General features: G+C 40.5%; 1 protein-coding gene across 4 annotated transcripts in view; it reads left to right on the forward strand.

The window, feature by feature from the left end:
- The window catches only part of SH3GL3 (SH3 domain containing GRB2 like 3, endophilin A3), an 86,526-nt gene extending 82,271 nt beyond the window's left edge, over positions 1-4,255 (forward strand). For all 4 annotated transcript variants that reach the window (XM_030189621.1, XM_030189623.1, XM_030189624.1 and 1 more), the window contains one exon: positions 3,611-4,255. In XM_030189621.1, coding sequence (XP_030045481.1) covers positions 3,611-3,816 — 206 coding nt within the window. In that variant the 3' untranslated portion in view covers positions 3,817-4,255. The remainder of the gene's footprint in view (positions 1-3,610) is intronic.
- The last annotated feature ends 12,761 nt before the right edge of the window (positions 4,256-17,016 follow it).

Raw genomic sequence — 17,016 nt, forward strand, 5'->3', positions numbered from 1 at the left:
GTCTGACAGGGTGGGAGGATGGGGGTGGGTAGGAAGTATGCATGGGGACATCAAAGTATATCATTGGTATTCTAACAGGGTGGGTGTGGACAGAATACCGCATACTGTAAAAACAGAAAACGTCCCAGAAGAAATTACAGTATGCATGTGTTATATGTAAGCCCTAAATAATCTTGAAAAGCTTGATGCTATAACCTTATTAGAGGAAGGTTCCAATTGAAGGTGTGTGTATGGGGGTATACAAAGGCAAGAAGAGATCACAGCAAGCAGAAAACCAGAGGGTCCACACACCAACTTTTTTTTATTTTTGTTTTCTTTTATGCCAACTGTGTTTCTGCTACAGCTTTAATCTTTCAACTCAACTGGACCATCCTCTACTGAGGTTATGGAACCATGAACTTTTCTTCATCACTATTTGGTGCTTTTGTCCGTTTGTAAACTTCCTCCATCTCTCAGTTATTGCCATGAAAAAAAACTTGGTCAGAGTCACAGACCATGGCTTGTTCCAAAATTAGGGTAAACAAACAGAAAAGCAGAATTGGATGAAAACAAAACAGAGTAGTTTATTAAAACAATACCCGATGTGGCCACATTTCACCCTCAGGCTGCGTCAGGGGTAAAACTAAAAAGAGGGTATATATATATTAAAAAAAAAAAAAAAAAAAATATATATATATATATATATATATATATATACCCTAAAAGTAAAAAAAAAATGGCTTGGAGTGGAGTAGCCTAGTGGTTAGTGCAGCGGACTTTGATCCTGGGGAACTGGGTTTGATTCCTACTGCAGCTCCTTGTGACTGTGGGCAAGTCACTTAACCCTCCATTGCCCCTGGTACAAAATAAGTACCTGTATATGTGTAAACCGCTTTGAATGTAGTTACAACGTACCATAGAAAGCCGGTACATCAAGTCCCATTTCCCTTCCCCTCTCTGTTCTGCCTCCAGCAAACCTTACTGCTATGCTGAAACATAGCAGTAAGGTTTGCTGGAGGCAGAACAGAGAGACGACCCAGGACGGTTTTTATTTTACTTTTAGGGTATATATGTATATTTTTTTTATATACCCTCTTTTTAGTTTTACCCCTGACACAGCCTGAGGGCAAAATGTGGCCACATTGGGTATTGTTGTAATAAACTTCTCTGTTTTCATCCAATTCTGCTTTTCTGTTTGTTTACCCTTACTCAGTAAGCAGATTTGTGCCTTTCTTTTGTTTGTTGTTCCAGAACTAAGCATGCAGTCCGAGTTTCGTTACTCTCATCGCTATCATAGGGTACCGTGAACGCTACCTCCACAGTATCTTTCACACATTGTACCCAAGGAATAGAAAACAAGCTCAGAAATCAAACCAAGAATTCCTAGCATGGAAGCTTACAGCCCCAGCCCAACATTTTTAACTGGGTTAAATGAAAAGTAATGTCTCCACCTCCATAACTTTTGTTTAATGAAGATACTATAATGAATTTTTTTTAGAAAACACAAAAATAATGCTTGAAACTTTAATTTTATTAAATGTGTATACTTTTCTACATAGTCATTACCATTTGCTACACATTTCTGCCAAATGATAGTTTTTGAAAGCAGTCATAAAAGAACTGCATATATCTTGTCTCTTCAACCAGTAGCTCACAGTCCTTTCCATCTCTTCAGTCGAGCTGAATCGAGCTGAACAGATGGCCCCCTAAAGATATTCCTTACAATTTTGAAAAAAAGATGGAAATTACATGCCACTATGTCTGGACTGCATGGCAGATGGTGTAAGACCGAGACCCATCTTCACAATTGCCTCTGTGGTGGTGGGTGCAGGGTGAGGTGAAGCCTAGCATCGTCATGTTGCAACAAAATTTCCTTCTTGTGCTTCTGAACTCTTCTAAACGTTTCAGGTTTGCAGTGCAATGGTTTGAGTGATCCTCCGATTACAAGTTCGTCAATCTTTCTCATATGAAACTCGTCCATTGCTGTCACAAGTCATTCACTTCATTTTTGATCACACAAGTCAGCCCTTGCCAGGCCCCCATCTTTACATGTACACATCAACAGTCACCACCATAGACATCCTGCTAGTGGCACTGAAACTCAATTGGAAGGACTCCTTCAACAGTTAGAAATTCTATCACAGCACATTGCTTAAATCGCAGAGTGCTCACTGCATGCTTTCATTTCACAAGCAATAGAAAAACAGCTTCTTGACACAGACACTTTTCACCAACTGAGACAAAGGAAAAGATTTAAAAGAACAAATGAACGTGTATGAATTATGGAGATGGAGGTATTATTTTTTTTCATTTAACGTTCGCATTTTACCCTATATGGAAATCCAGAGAAATGTTAAGTCATTAAACTTTAAAAAATGCTTATGAAACCACTGTAGATCTAAAATAGGTTTTACAGCTGTGAAGAAATCAGTTTTCTCCATGACCATTACAACATATTCTGCTGTAAACTGACAAGTCTCTCAACTACTTCAGAATTACAGGTTAGTCGAGATATGCAAATTTTTGAAATTCGGGTCATTTAAATTGTCTAAATATGGATCATTATGGAGCTCTTTTACTAAACTGAGCTAGTAAACAGGCTTAGTGCACCCTAATGCGGGACTTTCCTATGTGCTAAGCCCATTTCTATCGCAGTTGTAAAATACCCAATTTGTTGAATTTCTGGCCATGTATTAATGTTGGCATTAATATACAGCCATTTAAAATAACACATGAAAACGTACCCCCTCCCTTTAGGAGGCACTAAGGGCTCCTGCATTATGGACGTGCTAACCAGTTATTGAGCCAGTAATGTCAGCGCACTAGCAGAATAGCGCTTCCACGCCCCCTTCAAAAACAATTTTAAAAAATAAACACAGCGTGCAAATGACAAAATTAATACACAGCACTTCAGTGTGTCCTGCATTAGGCCATTTTTACTACTTAAAGCTCACATAAGCACAGTGGTTCCCACTGCATGCAAATCTCTCATAAATATTTATTGTGGATATCCTGAAAACCTGACTGACTGGGGTGCCTCCAGGACCAGGTTTGGGAACACAGCTTAGTAAAAGGGCCCCTTTATTTGTTGTGATCCAGAGGGGGAAGTGGTTAACTTTAGACAATTGTGTTTCCTGAACAGACTATCTTTTTAAGAACGAATTTTCTCATGACAGGCTTCAGAAAATTATTGTGGTTACTGTTTTGGGGAAATTCCATGACTTCCCCCAAAACAATTGGAAAAACGTAGAAATTCCTGGGCATGAAATATAAAATGTGGCATACTTCACAGCTGTGATGTTCATTCAACAAGATCTAAGCTAAAAGGAATGTTATTCTGTCGTATAGAAAAGGGTTTTCATAACCAACAAAAAGTAAATACCTATACCTCCTTTCCTAGCTGGTCCAAATGTCCAGAGCTATGCAATATTTCAGTTTAGCTAATATATCAGTTTATAAGTTAAACTAGGAAGTAACTATGTTTAACCTTTAAAGAAATACATCATAAATTTAGCCGCCACAGCTTTGTAAATGTAGCACAAAGATAAATAATGGAAGCAGGTATGATCAAAGCTAGGGGACATATTTTAACATTTAAACTAACTTTTGCTTTCATAATAAATTTGATCAGATTCTTCAAAGTACATGGATCAGCCCTGCTGTCGAGCTCTGTATGACTTTGAACCAGAAAACGAAGGAGAACTTGGATTTAAGGAAGGCAACATCATAACTTTAACAAACCAGATTGATGAAAATTGGTATGAAGGAATGATAAATGGTGAATCTGGATTCTTCCCAGTTAATTATGTGGAAGTGTTGGTGCCTCTGCCACAGTAAATGGCCAGAATACACTGTGGACATCATTTCATGACTGAAATGGATTTCTGAAATGGATTCACGCGACTCTTCTATGTGGCATTCTGTGAAGGCCTTGCTGTTTGACTTACTGACTTTTGTATGTTTTATCTATATGTATTTATTTGTATTAAAGTGTTTATTCCTTTTGTCTAGATGAAAATAGTAATCAAAGCAAAGTATTATATTGGTAACAAATTTGACTTAAAGGATAATGTTTTAGCTCAAGTGGCTCTTTATCATTTGGTTGCGATTTACCTTCTCCTTATACTAAGGTTTTGAAAATTGAGTAAATTGATGTGATCATTTCCTACAGTTATTTTATTGTGCCTTTTTTCATTTATCACAACATACTCAGAGAACATCTTCAAATGTTGCACGTTGTGTATTGCCAAAGGGGCAAAATTTGTTCGAGTTGCTTAAGATAGTGTGGTACTACTGTCTCATGAATTTACACATTCTAGTTTCTCTAATGACCGGATTTAATAAATATCACAACAAAAATACTATCACCTTGCACAAAATGTAATGGCCATATACTTTGGCTATCAGGTATTATTAAATAACGTAGAAATTAGACGAATAGATTGCTATATCAACTTAAAGAGGAACAGCTGACCAGTGTTTCTAAGAGAAATATATAAAAGTAGGAAGTGCAGGCTTTGTCTATTGCCAGTGTCTCCCCCGTGGCACTGGCTTAGGGAATGTTGGCAGGTTCCGGAATCTCAAATGTATGGACCAATCAGCACTGCAGGAGCCATGGAGAAAGCTAGCCTCAACCGAGAATGATTGCTGCAGCCCAGGGGTGGAGGGGAGTTGAGTGTCGGACTTGTACGAGGTAGCTTTGCAAAGACAAGGGAAGACAAACCGGCTCCCTCTGGTGATTTTCACCAGATATCAGCTAGATTAAAACAAAAGTCTTAGAACAGATTCTGCTCTGTGTACAAATAGGATAATGCAGTCACACTTGGTTAAGACTTCCTTGAGTTGTCTGTGTGGAGCTACCTGTCAGGATTGTGGGAGGTCAAAATTATTGCTGGACATACTTATATTAATATGAAACCAGCTTGACATAATATTAAACCAGCTTCTGACCTATGAGAACTTCCCCCTCCCCTTCAGGAATCAGAGGATGGCAAAATAGACCAATACCCTCTCTAGCTCATTGATAAAATTCTAACCAATATTGCACTTTGTGATCTTTCTGCTTCACTGATGTCATTATCTCCTCAGTCTTTTTTTCTTCTGTATTGCATTTCAGAAGTGCCAGCCATCACCCTCCAGCTTCTGAGGAAGGAACTCTCTCAAATGTCACAATTTCCATCCAGTGCCAACTCCAAGGGCCTGACACAGGTATTGGAGTGATTGCTTTCACTCCACAATCAGAGAACAATTCTCCTGATGGGCTCAGCTTGAGTACTAATTGGAGCCATCATCACCACTTCTGCTCCTGCTGATTCTCCCTCAGGGGTAGAGGAGTGTGGTAGCCGTGTTAGTCCACTCTTAAGGTTATCAATAGAACAAAATAAAACATGGATAAGATGATACCTTTTTTATTGGACACAACTTAATACAATGTATTAAGTTGTGTCCAATAAAAAAGGTATCATCCCTCAGGGGTGAAACCTCAGAAAGAAAAAGGCTGCTCAGTTGGACCATGCTTTTAAAACCTCTAAGAGAACAGCAGATAACCCAAATCCAGGCACCTCAAAATAAGCCTACCACTTCACCAGCTGAGCCTCAAGTGCACAATACAGCCTCACAAACTTCTACTCCATCCTTGCATGCTGTGCAACATGCTTGCCAGTCACACCTCTAGTTAAAGAGGAACAATCCTTACAAACCCGAGACACTTCACCCGCACCTCTCTCTCAACAACTGTGAACACCCATGGCAAATTCTGCTATCACTGCTGCTCCTAAGACTACCCAGGATGCGGCATTCCTGTTAGTGCAATTATTTCAGAAAATATTACAGCAGCCACTCATTCAGGTTCCCACTACTTTTTCTTCACCAGTACAGTCAACCATCTCACACCAGGCTTCCTCAGCGTCATTGTTCCTCCTTCTCCTTCATTATTTCCTCAAACACCACCATCAGATTCTTCATATTGTGGAGGAGTGGCCTAGTGGTTAGGGTGGTGGACTTTGGTCTTGGGGAACTGAGTTCGATTCCCACTTCCGGCACAGACAGCTCCTTGTGACTCTGGGCAAGTCACTTAACCCTCCACTGCCCCATGTAAGCCGCATTGAGCCTGCCATGAGTGGGAAAGTGCGGGTTACAGATGTAACAAAAAAAAAATATTGGCAGTTGTCTCCTCCTCAGGAAGAATCCATCCCCTCTGAGGAAGACCCTATCTCTGAGGGTGAAATTATAGCAGAAGATATCTAGTTACAATCTTCAAAGCAGGTCACCACAGGACACAAGGATCCTCAGTGGACTCTAGCTATGTTAAATTTATTCAAAAAATTCTTAAGTATCTGGCATTAGGGCTCTAGAAAGTTTCCCAGCATAAAAGATTGAGGCCATCATGAAAGCTGTGGATTCTCCTAAGGGTCCAATAGCAATTTCCATACACACTGTACTACAATGTCTCCAATCCAAAATATGGCAAAATCCTTATTTTGCGACAGCAGAGGAGAGGGAAGTACACACAACAATGAAGAAACAAAAAAGCACCAAGGGTCGTTCAAGCATGGGATGGTCAAGACTTCTTTATTAGACCCAACACAGGCAGTGTTTCAGCTACAAGCACCTGCATCGGGGTCAATAGAATACAATCTATTTAAAATAATGAGCTGAAAGCCCATTAAAAAAAATAAATCAGCAAACCAAAGCAGGTTAAAAGGAGAATCAAAGTGCATCATAGCACTCCAGTTTATTTTAAATAGATTGATTCTATTGACCCCTGATGCAGGCGCTTGTTGGGTCTAATAAAGGACTCTTGACTATCCCATGCTTGAATGGCCCTTGGTGTGTTTTTATATCTTCAAAATCCTTATTCTGCCTATTGCCAAATGTCTGGACTTAAAAGTACAAGATGCAATCTTCTTCTTGCCAAAAGGCTCAATTACTGCACTATTTGGTAGTTCTGAATGCAGTACTAACAGTACTAATGAAAACCAGATTTGCTAAGACTACTTTTCAGTACCCCCCCCCCCCCTCGGTAGAGACCCTAAGGCCATGGGAGCCTAACAAACTGGGCAACACAATAATAATGGGTGATTTCAATTACCCTGATATTGACTGAGTAAATGTAACATCAGGGCATGCTAGGGAGGTACAATTCCTTGATGAAATCAAGGACTGCTTTATGGAGCAGCTGGTACAGGAGCCAAAAAACAGATGGAAAAATTCTTGACCTAGTCCTTAGTGGAGCGCATGACCTGTGCAGGAGGTAATGGTACTGGGGCCACTTGATAACAGTGTGATCATATGATCAAATTTGATATAGACTATGGAGTAAATTAAATATACACAGGAAATTCAATATGTTAGCATTTAACTTTCAAATGGAGACTATGATTAAATGAGAACGGTGAAAAAAAAACAACCCAAAACTTAGAGGAGCAGCTGCAATGGTCAAAAATTTACATCAGGTGTGGATGCTGTTCAAAAATATCATCCTGGAAGCCCAGGCCAAATATATTCCATGTATTTAAAAAGGAGGAAGGAATACCAAACGACAGCCAGCATGGTTAAAAAGTGAGGTGAAGGAAGCTATTAGCACTAAAAGAAAAGCCTTTAGAAAGTGGAAGAAGGAATCAACTGAAAATAATAACAGCATAAGGAATGTCAAGTCAAATGCAAAGCGCTGATGAGGAAGGTGAAGAGGGACTTTAAAAAAAAGATTGCATTGAAGGCAAAAGACACATAGTAAAACTTTAGGTATATTAAAAGCAAGAAGCCGGCAAAAGAATCAATTGGATCGCTAGATGACCGAGGGGTAAAAGGGGCACTCAGGGAAGACAAAGCTATAGCGGAGAGATTAAATGAATTCTTTGCTTCGGTCTTCACTGAGGAAGATTTGGAAGAGATACAGGTGCTAGAAATGGTGTTCAAAGCCGAGTCAGAGAAACTAAATGAAATTTCTATAAACCTGGAGGATGTAATGGCGCAATTAGACAAACTGAAGAGTAGCAAATTTCTTGGACCGGATGGTATTCATCCCTGAGTACTGAAAGAATTGAAAAATGAACTTGGAGGAACTATTGTTAGTAATGTGTAATTTATCTTTCAAATCAAACATGGTTCTAGAAGATTGGAGGGTGGCCAATGTAACGCCAATTAAAAAAAAAAGTTCCAGAGGAGATGCGGGAAATTATAGACTGGTGAGCCTGACGTCTCTTGCTGGGCAAAATGGTAGAGACTATTATAAAGAAGAAAATCACAGAGCATATTCAAAATCATAGATTAATGAGACAAAGCCAACATGGATTTAGTGAAGGGAAATCTTGTCTCAATCTATTACATTTCTTTGAAGGGGTGAAGAAACATGGATAAAGGTGAGCCGATCGATATTGTGTATCTGGATTTTCAAAAGACATTTGACAAAGTACCTCATGAAAGACTCCAGAAGAAATTGGAGCATCATGGGATACGAGGTAGTATCCAATTGTGGACTAAAAGCTGGTTAAAAGATAGAAAACGGAATAAGGTTAAATGGTCAGCATTCTCAATGGAGAAAGGTAGATTAGTGGTGTTCCCCAGGGGTCTGTGGTGGGACCGCTGCTTTTTAACATATTTATAAATAATCTAGAGATGGGAGTAACTAGTGAGAATTAAATGTGCTGATGACACAAAGTTATTCACAGTTGTTAAATCGCAAGAGGATTGTGAAAAATTACAAGAGGACCTTACGAGACTGGGAGACTGGGGATCCAACTGGCAGATGATGTTTAATGTGAGCAAGTGCAAAGTGATGCATGTGGGAAAGAAGAACCCAAATTATAATTACATAATGCAAGGTTCCACGTTAGGAGTCACCAACCAGGGAAGAGATCTAGGCGTCAATATTGAGGATAGATTGACACCTCTGCTCAGTGTGTGGTGGCGGCTAAGAAAGCAAATGTTAGGTATTATTAGGAAAGGAATGGAAAACAAAAATGAGGTCGTTATAATGCCTTTGTATTGCTCCATGTACCGCACCTCGAATATTGTGTTCAATTCTGGTTACTGCATCTCAAAAAAGATATAGTGGAATTAGAAATGGTACAGAGAAGGGGCAATGAAAATGATAAAGAGGATGAGACGACTTCTCTATGAGGAAAGGCTAAAGTGGCTAAGACTCCTCAGCTTAGAGAAAAGACGGCTGAAGGGAGATATGATAGATATCGATAAAATGAGTGGAGTGGAACGGGTAGACATGACTCACTTGTTTACTCTTTCCAAAAATACTAGGACTAGGGGGAACACAATGAAGCTACAAAGAAGTAAATTTAAAACGAATCGGAGAAAATATTTCTTCACTCGACATGTAATAATTCTGGAATTCATTGCCAGAGAATGTAGTAAAAGCAGTTAGCTTAGCAGGGTTTAAAAAAGGTTTGGATGCCTTCCTAAAGGAAAAGTCCATAGACCAATATTAAAATAGACTTGGGGAAATTCCACTGCTTATTTCTAGAATAAATAGCATAAAATGTATTGCACCATTTTGGGATCTTGCCGGGTACTTGTGACGTGGACTGGCCAGTGTTGGAAACAGGATGTTGGGCTTGATGGATCTTCAATCTGTCCCAGTATGACAATACTTATGTATTTATATACCACTGACAGTTTTTCTTGGTGCAGTGCAGCCCATCAACTACAAAATTTTGCATTTACAACATTCCCAACTTAATAAGGTTTTGGATTTACTAGCAGCCAACCCTGCAGCATGGTTACAAGCCTCAGGATTATGTGAAGAACAGCATGACCAGCTGGCGAATGCTCCCCTATTTGAGAGATAAACTATTTGGTGATACAGTCAAGCAAGTGAAAGATAATTGCTTGAATATTAAAGAGATGTATACTACTTACAGAAAGTCTCATGGCTCTTACCGTCTTACACCACACCAATCTCAATATTACTGTCAATCCTACTACAAAATAAGATTTCAGCCATACTCTCATCCATCTCAACCTCAACTCTCTAACCACCTTCCTTCCAATGTTAAACAACAAGAGATAGAAAAAAAGCCAGCTACCACAGGAGCTCCTAAGAACATGCCTAATTTCTGACAATTACCCAGTTGGAGGGCATCTTAAATCCTTTTAAGATGCATGGATATCAGTCGCCACATATCTTTGGTTCTCCAAATCAGCAAAGGATGCAAAACAAAATTTTTTACATCTCCCTCTCAGTTCATCCCCTCCTCTCAGGACCTCACCAACATCCCAGTATTCCATTCTGCACAAGGAAGTCCAACATCTTCACAGAAAGGGTGGTGGAGGCATGGAATGGCCTCCCGGTGGAGGTGGTGGAGTAGAGGACTGTTCCAGAATTTAAAAAGGCATGGGATAAGCATGTGGGATCACTTAGGAACAGGAAGAATTAGGGGTTACAGAGGATGGGCAGACTGGATGGGTCATATGGCCTTTATCTGCCGTCATGTTTCTATGTTTCTATCTTCTCCAAAGCCAACAAAATAGAAGTTGTACTGAGTTCAATCAGGGTTTCTACTCAAGCTATTTTCTCATTCCAATCCTTGTTCAAGACTAAATATATTTGTAAAAAAAAGAAAAATTTCAGTTGTACTCACTTCAAACCATCTTGCCATTACTCACTCAAAACAGTTGGCTTACTTCATTAGACCTAAAGGATGCATATATTTATTTATTTATTGCATTTGTATCCCACATTTTCCCACCTTTTTGCAGGCTCATTGTGGCTTACAATATATCATGTAAGATAGAAGGATCTTGGGTAACATGATAATGTTAAAGCATGATATTAATATAACAAGCAGATAGTAAAGACAATTCTGGGTATGTGTGAATTCCTTCATTTTCAGTGCACCCAGACTCATTACTGAGACAAGGTGTTACCTTTCAGCTTATCCTCAGCAATCAAGGTATCACAAAGTGCCTGGCAGTGGTAGCTGCATTCCACAGAACATCTAGGGTTTGTGTTTCCTTAGTTGGACGATTGGCTTATTACTGTGCAATTGAAGCAAACCTTAATATCTCTGCGAACAACCACCCTCCAAAATTTGGATTTTATAAATCACTGTAGAAAAAAAATCAGTTTTGACCCCCATACAATCTCTTCAGTTACATAGGAAAATAAGAGCAGCCATACTGGGTCAGACCAATGGTCCATGTAGCCCAGTATCCCCATTTCCAAATGGTGGCCAAGCCAGGTCACAGGTACCTGGCACAAACCCAATTACTACTACTATTTAGCATTTCTATAGCGCTACAAGGCGTATGCAGCACTGCACAAACATAGAAGAAAGACAGTCCCTGCTCAAAGAGCTTACAATCTAATAGACAAAAAATAAAGTAATCAAATCAATTCATGTGTACAGGAAGGAGGAGAGGAGGGTAGGTGGAGGCGAGTGGTTACAAGTGGTTACGAGTCAAAAGCAATGTTAAAGAGGTGGGCTTTCAGTCTAGATTTAAAGGTGGCCAAGGATGGGGCAAGACGTAGGGGCTCAGGAAGTTTATTCCAGGCGTAGGGTGCAGCGAGACAGAAGGCGCGAAGTCTGGAGTTGGCAGTAGTGGAGAAGGGGACAGATAAGAAGGATTTATCCATGGAGCGGAGTGCACGGGAAGGGGTGTAAGGAAGGACGAGTGTGGAGAGATACTGGGGAGCAGCAGAGTGAGTACATTTATAGGTTAGTAGAAGTTTGAACAGGATGCGAAAACGGATAGGGAGCCAGTGAAGTGACTTGAGGAGAGGGGTAGTATGAGTAAAGCGACCCTGGCGGAAGACGAGACGGGCAGCAGAGTTTTGAACCAATTGGAGAGGGGAGAGGTGACTAAGTGGGAGGCCAGCAAGCAGTGCAGTAGTCTAAACGAGAGGTGACAAGCGTGTGGACGAGGGTTTTGGTAGAGTGCTGGAAAGAAAGGGGCGGATTTTACGGATGTTGTAAAGAAAGAAACAACAGGTCTTGGCGATCTGCTGGATATGAGCAATTATTAGCAACATTCCATGCTACCAATCCCAGGGCAAGCAGCTGCCTCCCCCTGTCGGTCTCAATAGCAAACTATGGACATTTCTTCCAGGAACTTGTCCAAACCTTTTTTAAACCTAGATACAATACTGTTGTTACCACATCCTCTGGCAAAGAGTTCCAGAGCTTAACTATTCATAGAGTGAAAAAATATTTCCTCCTATTTGTTTTAAAAATATTTCCATGTAACTTCCTTGTGTGTCCCCTAGTCTTTGTACTTTTGGAACAAGCAAAAAAAAAAAAAAAAAAAAATTAAAAAAAATTTTGATTTACTTCTACTCGTTTACATCAGTCAGGATTTTGTAGACCTCAATCATATCTCCCATCATCCATTTCTTTTCCAAGTTCATTGAAGCCCACATTATAGGCTTGAGCTTTTCTCCCTCATGATCAAGCAGAAGGTATACAGACTTTGGCACTTCATTTCCATGCTTCCCGCAACTGTACAGCAAGGTCTTCTCGCAGGTTATCAGGATATATGGCTGCAGCAATCACAGTCGTTCCATTAGTGAAGTTTCACCATGAGGCTTTTCCAATAGGGCCTCAAGTTTCAGTGGAGTCAATGTTCCCAGGCTATAGCATACAAAATCCTCAACACCCCTCAAATAAAGTTTGCACTTCAATGGTGGACCTCGATACCAAATCTGTTAGTAGGAATCCTCTTTCAGGGTTTCAATCCGGATCTCACTCTTGACTACAGATGCACTCCTTACTGAATGGGGAGCTCATCTTTCAGTACAAACACGCAAGACCACTGGTCCAAAGAAGAAACCAAACTTCAAATTTCTACAACACAATTGTAGCTTTTCAGTATATTCTAACTGGGAGATCAACACTTCTCAGAAGAGACAACCAAATAGCGATGTATTATGTAAACAAGCAAGGAGGAAGATGTTCCCTTCATCTCTGCATGGAAACTCATTTTATTTGGATGCTACATACGTTGCAGGTTCAAAAAACAACTTTGCAGATCATCTCAAAGTACTTCATCCACACAAATAACCTCTATCTGACAAAAAACTTTTCTGGTGTTGGGGTAATCCCTGAATAGACCTCTTTGCTTCAGAGTGGAACACAAAGTGCCCTCAATTCCCCTGCCAAACACTATGTCTACAGATGCATTCTCTCTCATGGAAATACGACCTTTGTTATGTCTTTTTGCCACTCTCTTCTCCACAGGTGGTCATACAGAAAAAGGTGGACATAATACTCAGTCTCTAACGGGTCTCGTTAGCCATGGGTCCCATTGCTCCACTCCTTGACGATAGATCTTCCACTTCTGTTGCGATCCCATCCAGCATTACTCACTGAGAAAGTGGGTAATATAATGCATCCCATTCTCAAGATGTTAGCTCTCACAGCCTGGAGACTCGAGGGTCAACTAACCTCTTTCCTAGGAAATTCAAGAAGTTATAAAGGCATCTAGGAAACAATCTACTTAAAAATTCTTATAACGTTAAATGGAAACACGTCACCATTTGGTGCACTATTCACAATCATGACCCCCCCCCCCATTCCATTTCTGTACTCCAATACTTAATGCACCTTTCTGATTCAGGTCTCAACACTATCAGTTCGAGTACATCTTGCAGTAATCTCTGCTTTCTATGACCTTTACGACAATAAGCCAGTATCTTCTCATCACCTGATGATCTGTTTTTTTTCAGAGGCTTGTGGAACATCAGACCTCTCATACAGCCACCTCCTCTGGACTGAGACCTCTGTTCTTTCATTGATCACGTCCTCCCTCTGAACCCATGAACTCTGTGAACTCACCCGAAGACTCTTGTAGTCATCATAACAGCATGAAGAATTAGTGAAATCCAAGCGTTAGTTCATTACCCCCCCATATACCAAATTCTTTCCTACAAGGGTACTGCTTCAGACACATCCTAAATTTTTTCTCTTTCCATTTTTGTCAAACCAGGAAACTAAATTTTCTATAGGTTATCAAAACAATCCACAAAGGTGGAAGAAGCCAACCACAATCTTCAAAATGATCAAGGAGACATTTATTATGTTGACAAACAGAACCCAACACAGGCCGCATTTCGGCTCCCAAGCCTTCATCTGGGGTTCTTAGGAAGCCAACATATGTATAATAAATAAAACGTCAATACTAAAAGCTTACCAGCTCAGGTCAGCACAAAGTATGTCAGTCGGCAAGCTGGGGGGAGGGGGTCAGCACTAGGCCACCAGGGTCTCAGCAATGGGGCCGGGGGCCCCCACAGTTCTCCATCTCCTGCGTTTGACAGTCCGGGCTTTTGTCAAACAAGTGTGGGAGGATTGTGCCTGAGCGCATGCACAACCCTCCCACACTTTTACCTTAGCATCAGAGCTAATACCGTGCCTAAATTTGCATGATATTAGTTCTGATCATAAGGGCATTATTGCCTTCTGCTCCAGTGCTAATTTTAGAACACTGTTTGGAACGCGCGGGGCTTCTGATCATCGGGGCCCAAGTGTGCCTGCATTATCTTAAGTGTGCATGGAGAAAGTGAAGTTGCTTACCTGGACAGTAGGATAATGCAGACACCTTCCCACCCACCGTTCCGTTAGATTTTTATTAACAACCTTAAGAGAGCAGTACTGCAGAGACAACTCAAGACTTAACCAAGTGTGTCTGCATTATCCTACTGTCCTTGGAGAACCCGATATAGGTAAGTAACTTCTCTTTCTTAGGCAAGCTCAAAACAAGATTCAAGATTTTTGTAAACCGAAGGAACACATTCAGTCCTTTTATGCAATTGCATATCAAGTAGTTACTTGCTGGGAAAAAGGTGACAATCCGGCAGTTCTGTTAAATTGGCTGCATAAAACCAACATTAGCCAAGTTAAAAACAAATGAAGTGTGATTCCTTAAAGAACTGGCAAAATGGATTTACCCTATGGATGTACCAATGCATTGATGCAATGAGGGGGCCAATACAGAAGCTTTGCTTTAAGAGTGATAATGCTTAGCACATGCTTCCCAATGCAAGAGTAACACCAAAGTTCTGCTCTCTAATGCAGTATCTAAACTTGCAAACTGGCCCCACAGAAAAAAAGTGTGCACTAATATAGGAAATCATACCCAGCACACGGATCTGTCATAGCAACAAATATGAAAGCATTTTAGAAAGAAAAAAAATTCAAATGGGAAATCACATCTTCAAATCAAGACCTCTTAAGTTTCCCTATAATTTAGTACAGAATCTGCCACAATAGAACATTTTCTTAAATGCATGGTAAAATGGATATCTACATGTTGATTCATTTTAGACACAAACCTGTCCAAAATATGGACAGGGAAACAGGCACAGATGTCCATTTCACAGCACAAACATGTATGTTGCACAATAGCAACATAGACATTAATATTGCTGTCACCCAACCCCCCCTCTTTTTAAATTCAATCTCCCCTACACACAACCTTGTCCTGGAACAAAGCCGCTGCACCTTCAAGCCCTACCCTCACCCATCCTCAACCCACTGTGACCTACCAGTACAGTAGACATCCCAGTAAAGTGTCCTCAGGCAGCAGTGGTCCATCTTCACTGCTGCTAGAATGCGGAGGTGCCATCCTGGATCCTGGCACTCTCCCGCAGCAGAGAGGGATGCTGCTGCCTGAGTAACTGGACATCTATTGCATTGTTAGATCCCAGTGAGTTGAAGGAGGGAGTTTGAAGGGTGGCTTGTGTGCCACAGCTCTCTGTTCCGGGACAGAGGGGAGCTCGGACATAAGCAGGTGTTAGAAGGGAGATCAAAACTGTTGGTGGTGGTAGGAGAGTACCACCACAAAATATGGTGTTATGGGGCCACTACATGCCCTATGCAGTACATGCAGGGCACACAGGCTTAGCACTTACCCTGCATTATGTTTTGAGGTGAACATGGGTAAGTGCAGTTACTGACCCTTCCACCAATGGTCCCCTGGGCATTCGAGATAGCAGGTCTAACTCCCAAAATTGACCTTTATGAACATGGATATTCCTTCTCCAGTGGGGAATGAAAGTCCATATTTTAGACCACCCAAGGCCCACCCAGAACATGTCCCTTGACAGATGCACTTTCTTCAGTTTTAGACGCTCTTATCTTGGCGCTGTAAAATCAGTATATGATGTCTATACAGTATGGACGTCTAAGTGCCAGTTTATGAACATCTAAAACGCGAATAGTACTTCTAAAATAAGCACCTATATTTTGGTGCACAAATTGGCACCTAGAGTTGCATATGCTCCCATTGTGCATGTGATGGAATGTTATTCTGTACATATCTTTTTTGAGACCAATATTTGCGTTCAGGCATTCTAGTGCATATGCAGATGTTATGTCCATGCAACTCAGGTTCCCATACATTATTTTGTATGTAAACCCATGTTTTCTTACATTCTTTGTACCAGAACACTTCCCACATGCTCTAAAAATGTTGCTAAGCCTTTTGGTCATCTGTGCATCTGTCTTGAATGTTTATATTTAAATGTGCTATACACTGGTGTCTGCACTATGCTTTGTGCACAGTTACCTCATGCTTTTTACATAAGGTACCTACAAAATTTATACCACCAGCACCCAAGTTCATTCACAGATTTTATCCCAGAAAGCCATCTTATCACCTTAACATATCTAAAACAGCACCACTGAAGTTATATCACTACAGGGAAAAAACATTATAAAAGTTTGAAACTTATAAGCATTAATATTTGCCAAAGGTGCTGTCTGAGAAATTATCCATCTGTGGAGCTTTCACCAACATTTATATTATTTATTACACTGTCTACTCAACTAGTACTTAGAACAGGGGTGTGGCTTGTAAAAGGAACTGAAGAATGCTAGCTCTCGTTCATTATTAGTATGAGAGGGGAGTTTGAAGTGAAAGATTATACTCTAGATGCTAGGGACTGAAGGGGGAAAGAAAACATGTTCATAGCAGCAAGGAAGCTGAGGAACTGAAACAATAATATGGTAAAACTATTATATTGTTGATCCTGCACAGTCCCCCTTCCATCTCTTGGACTATTATTTGTGTCAAGTCTTGTTATCTAGA

The sequence above is a fragment of the Microcaecilia unicolor genome, chromosome 1, assembly GCF_901765095.1.
Source record: "Microcaecilia unicolor chromosome 1, aMicUni1.1, whole genome shotgun sequence".
Classification (NCBI taxonomy): Eukaryota; Metazoa; Chordata; class Amphibia; order Gymnophiona; family Siphonopidae; genus Microcaecilia; species Microcaecilia unicolor.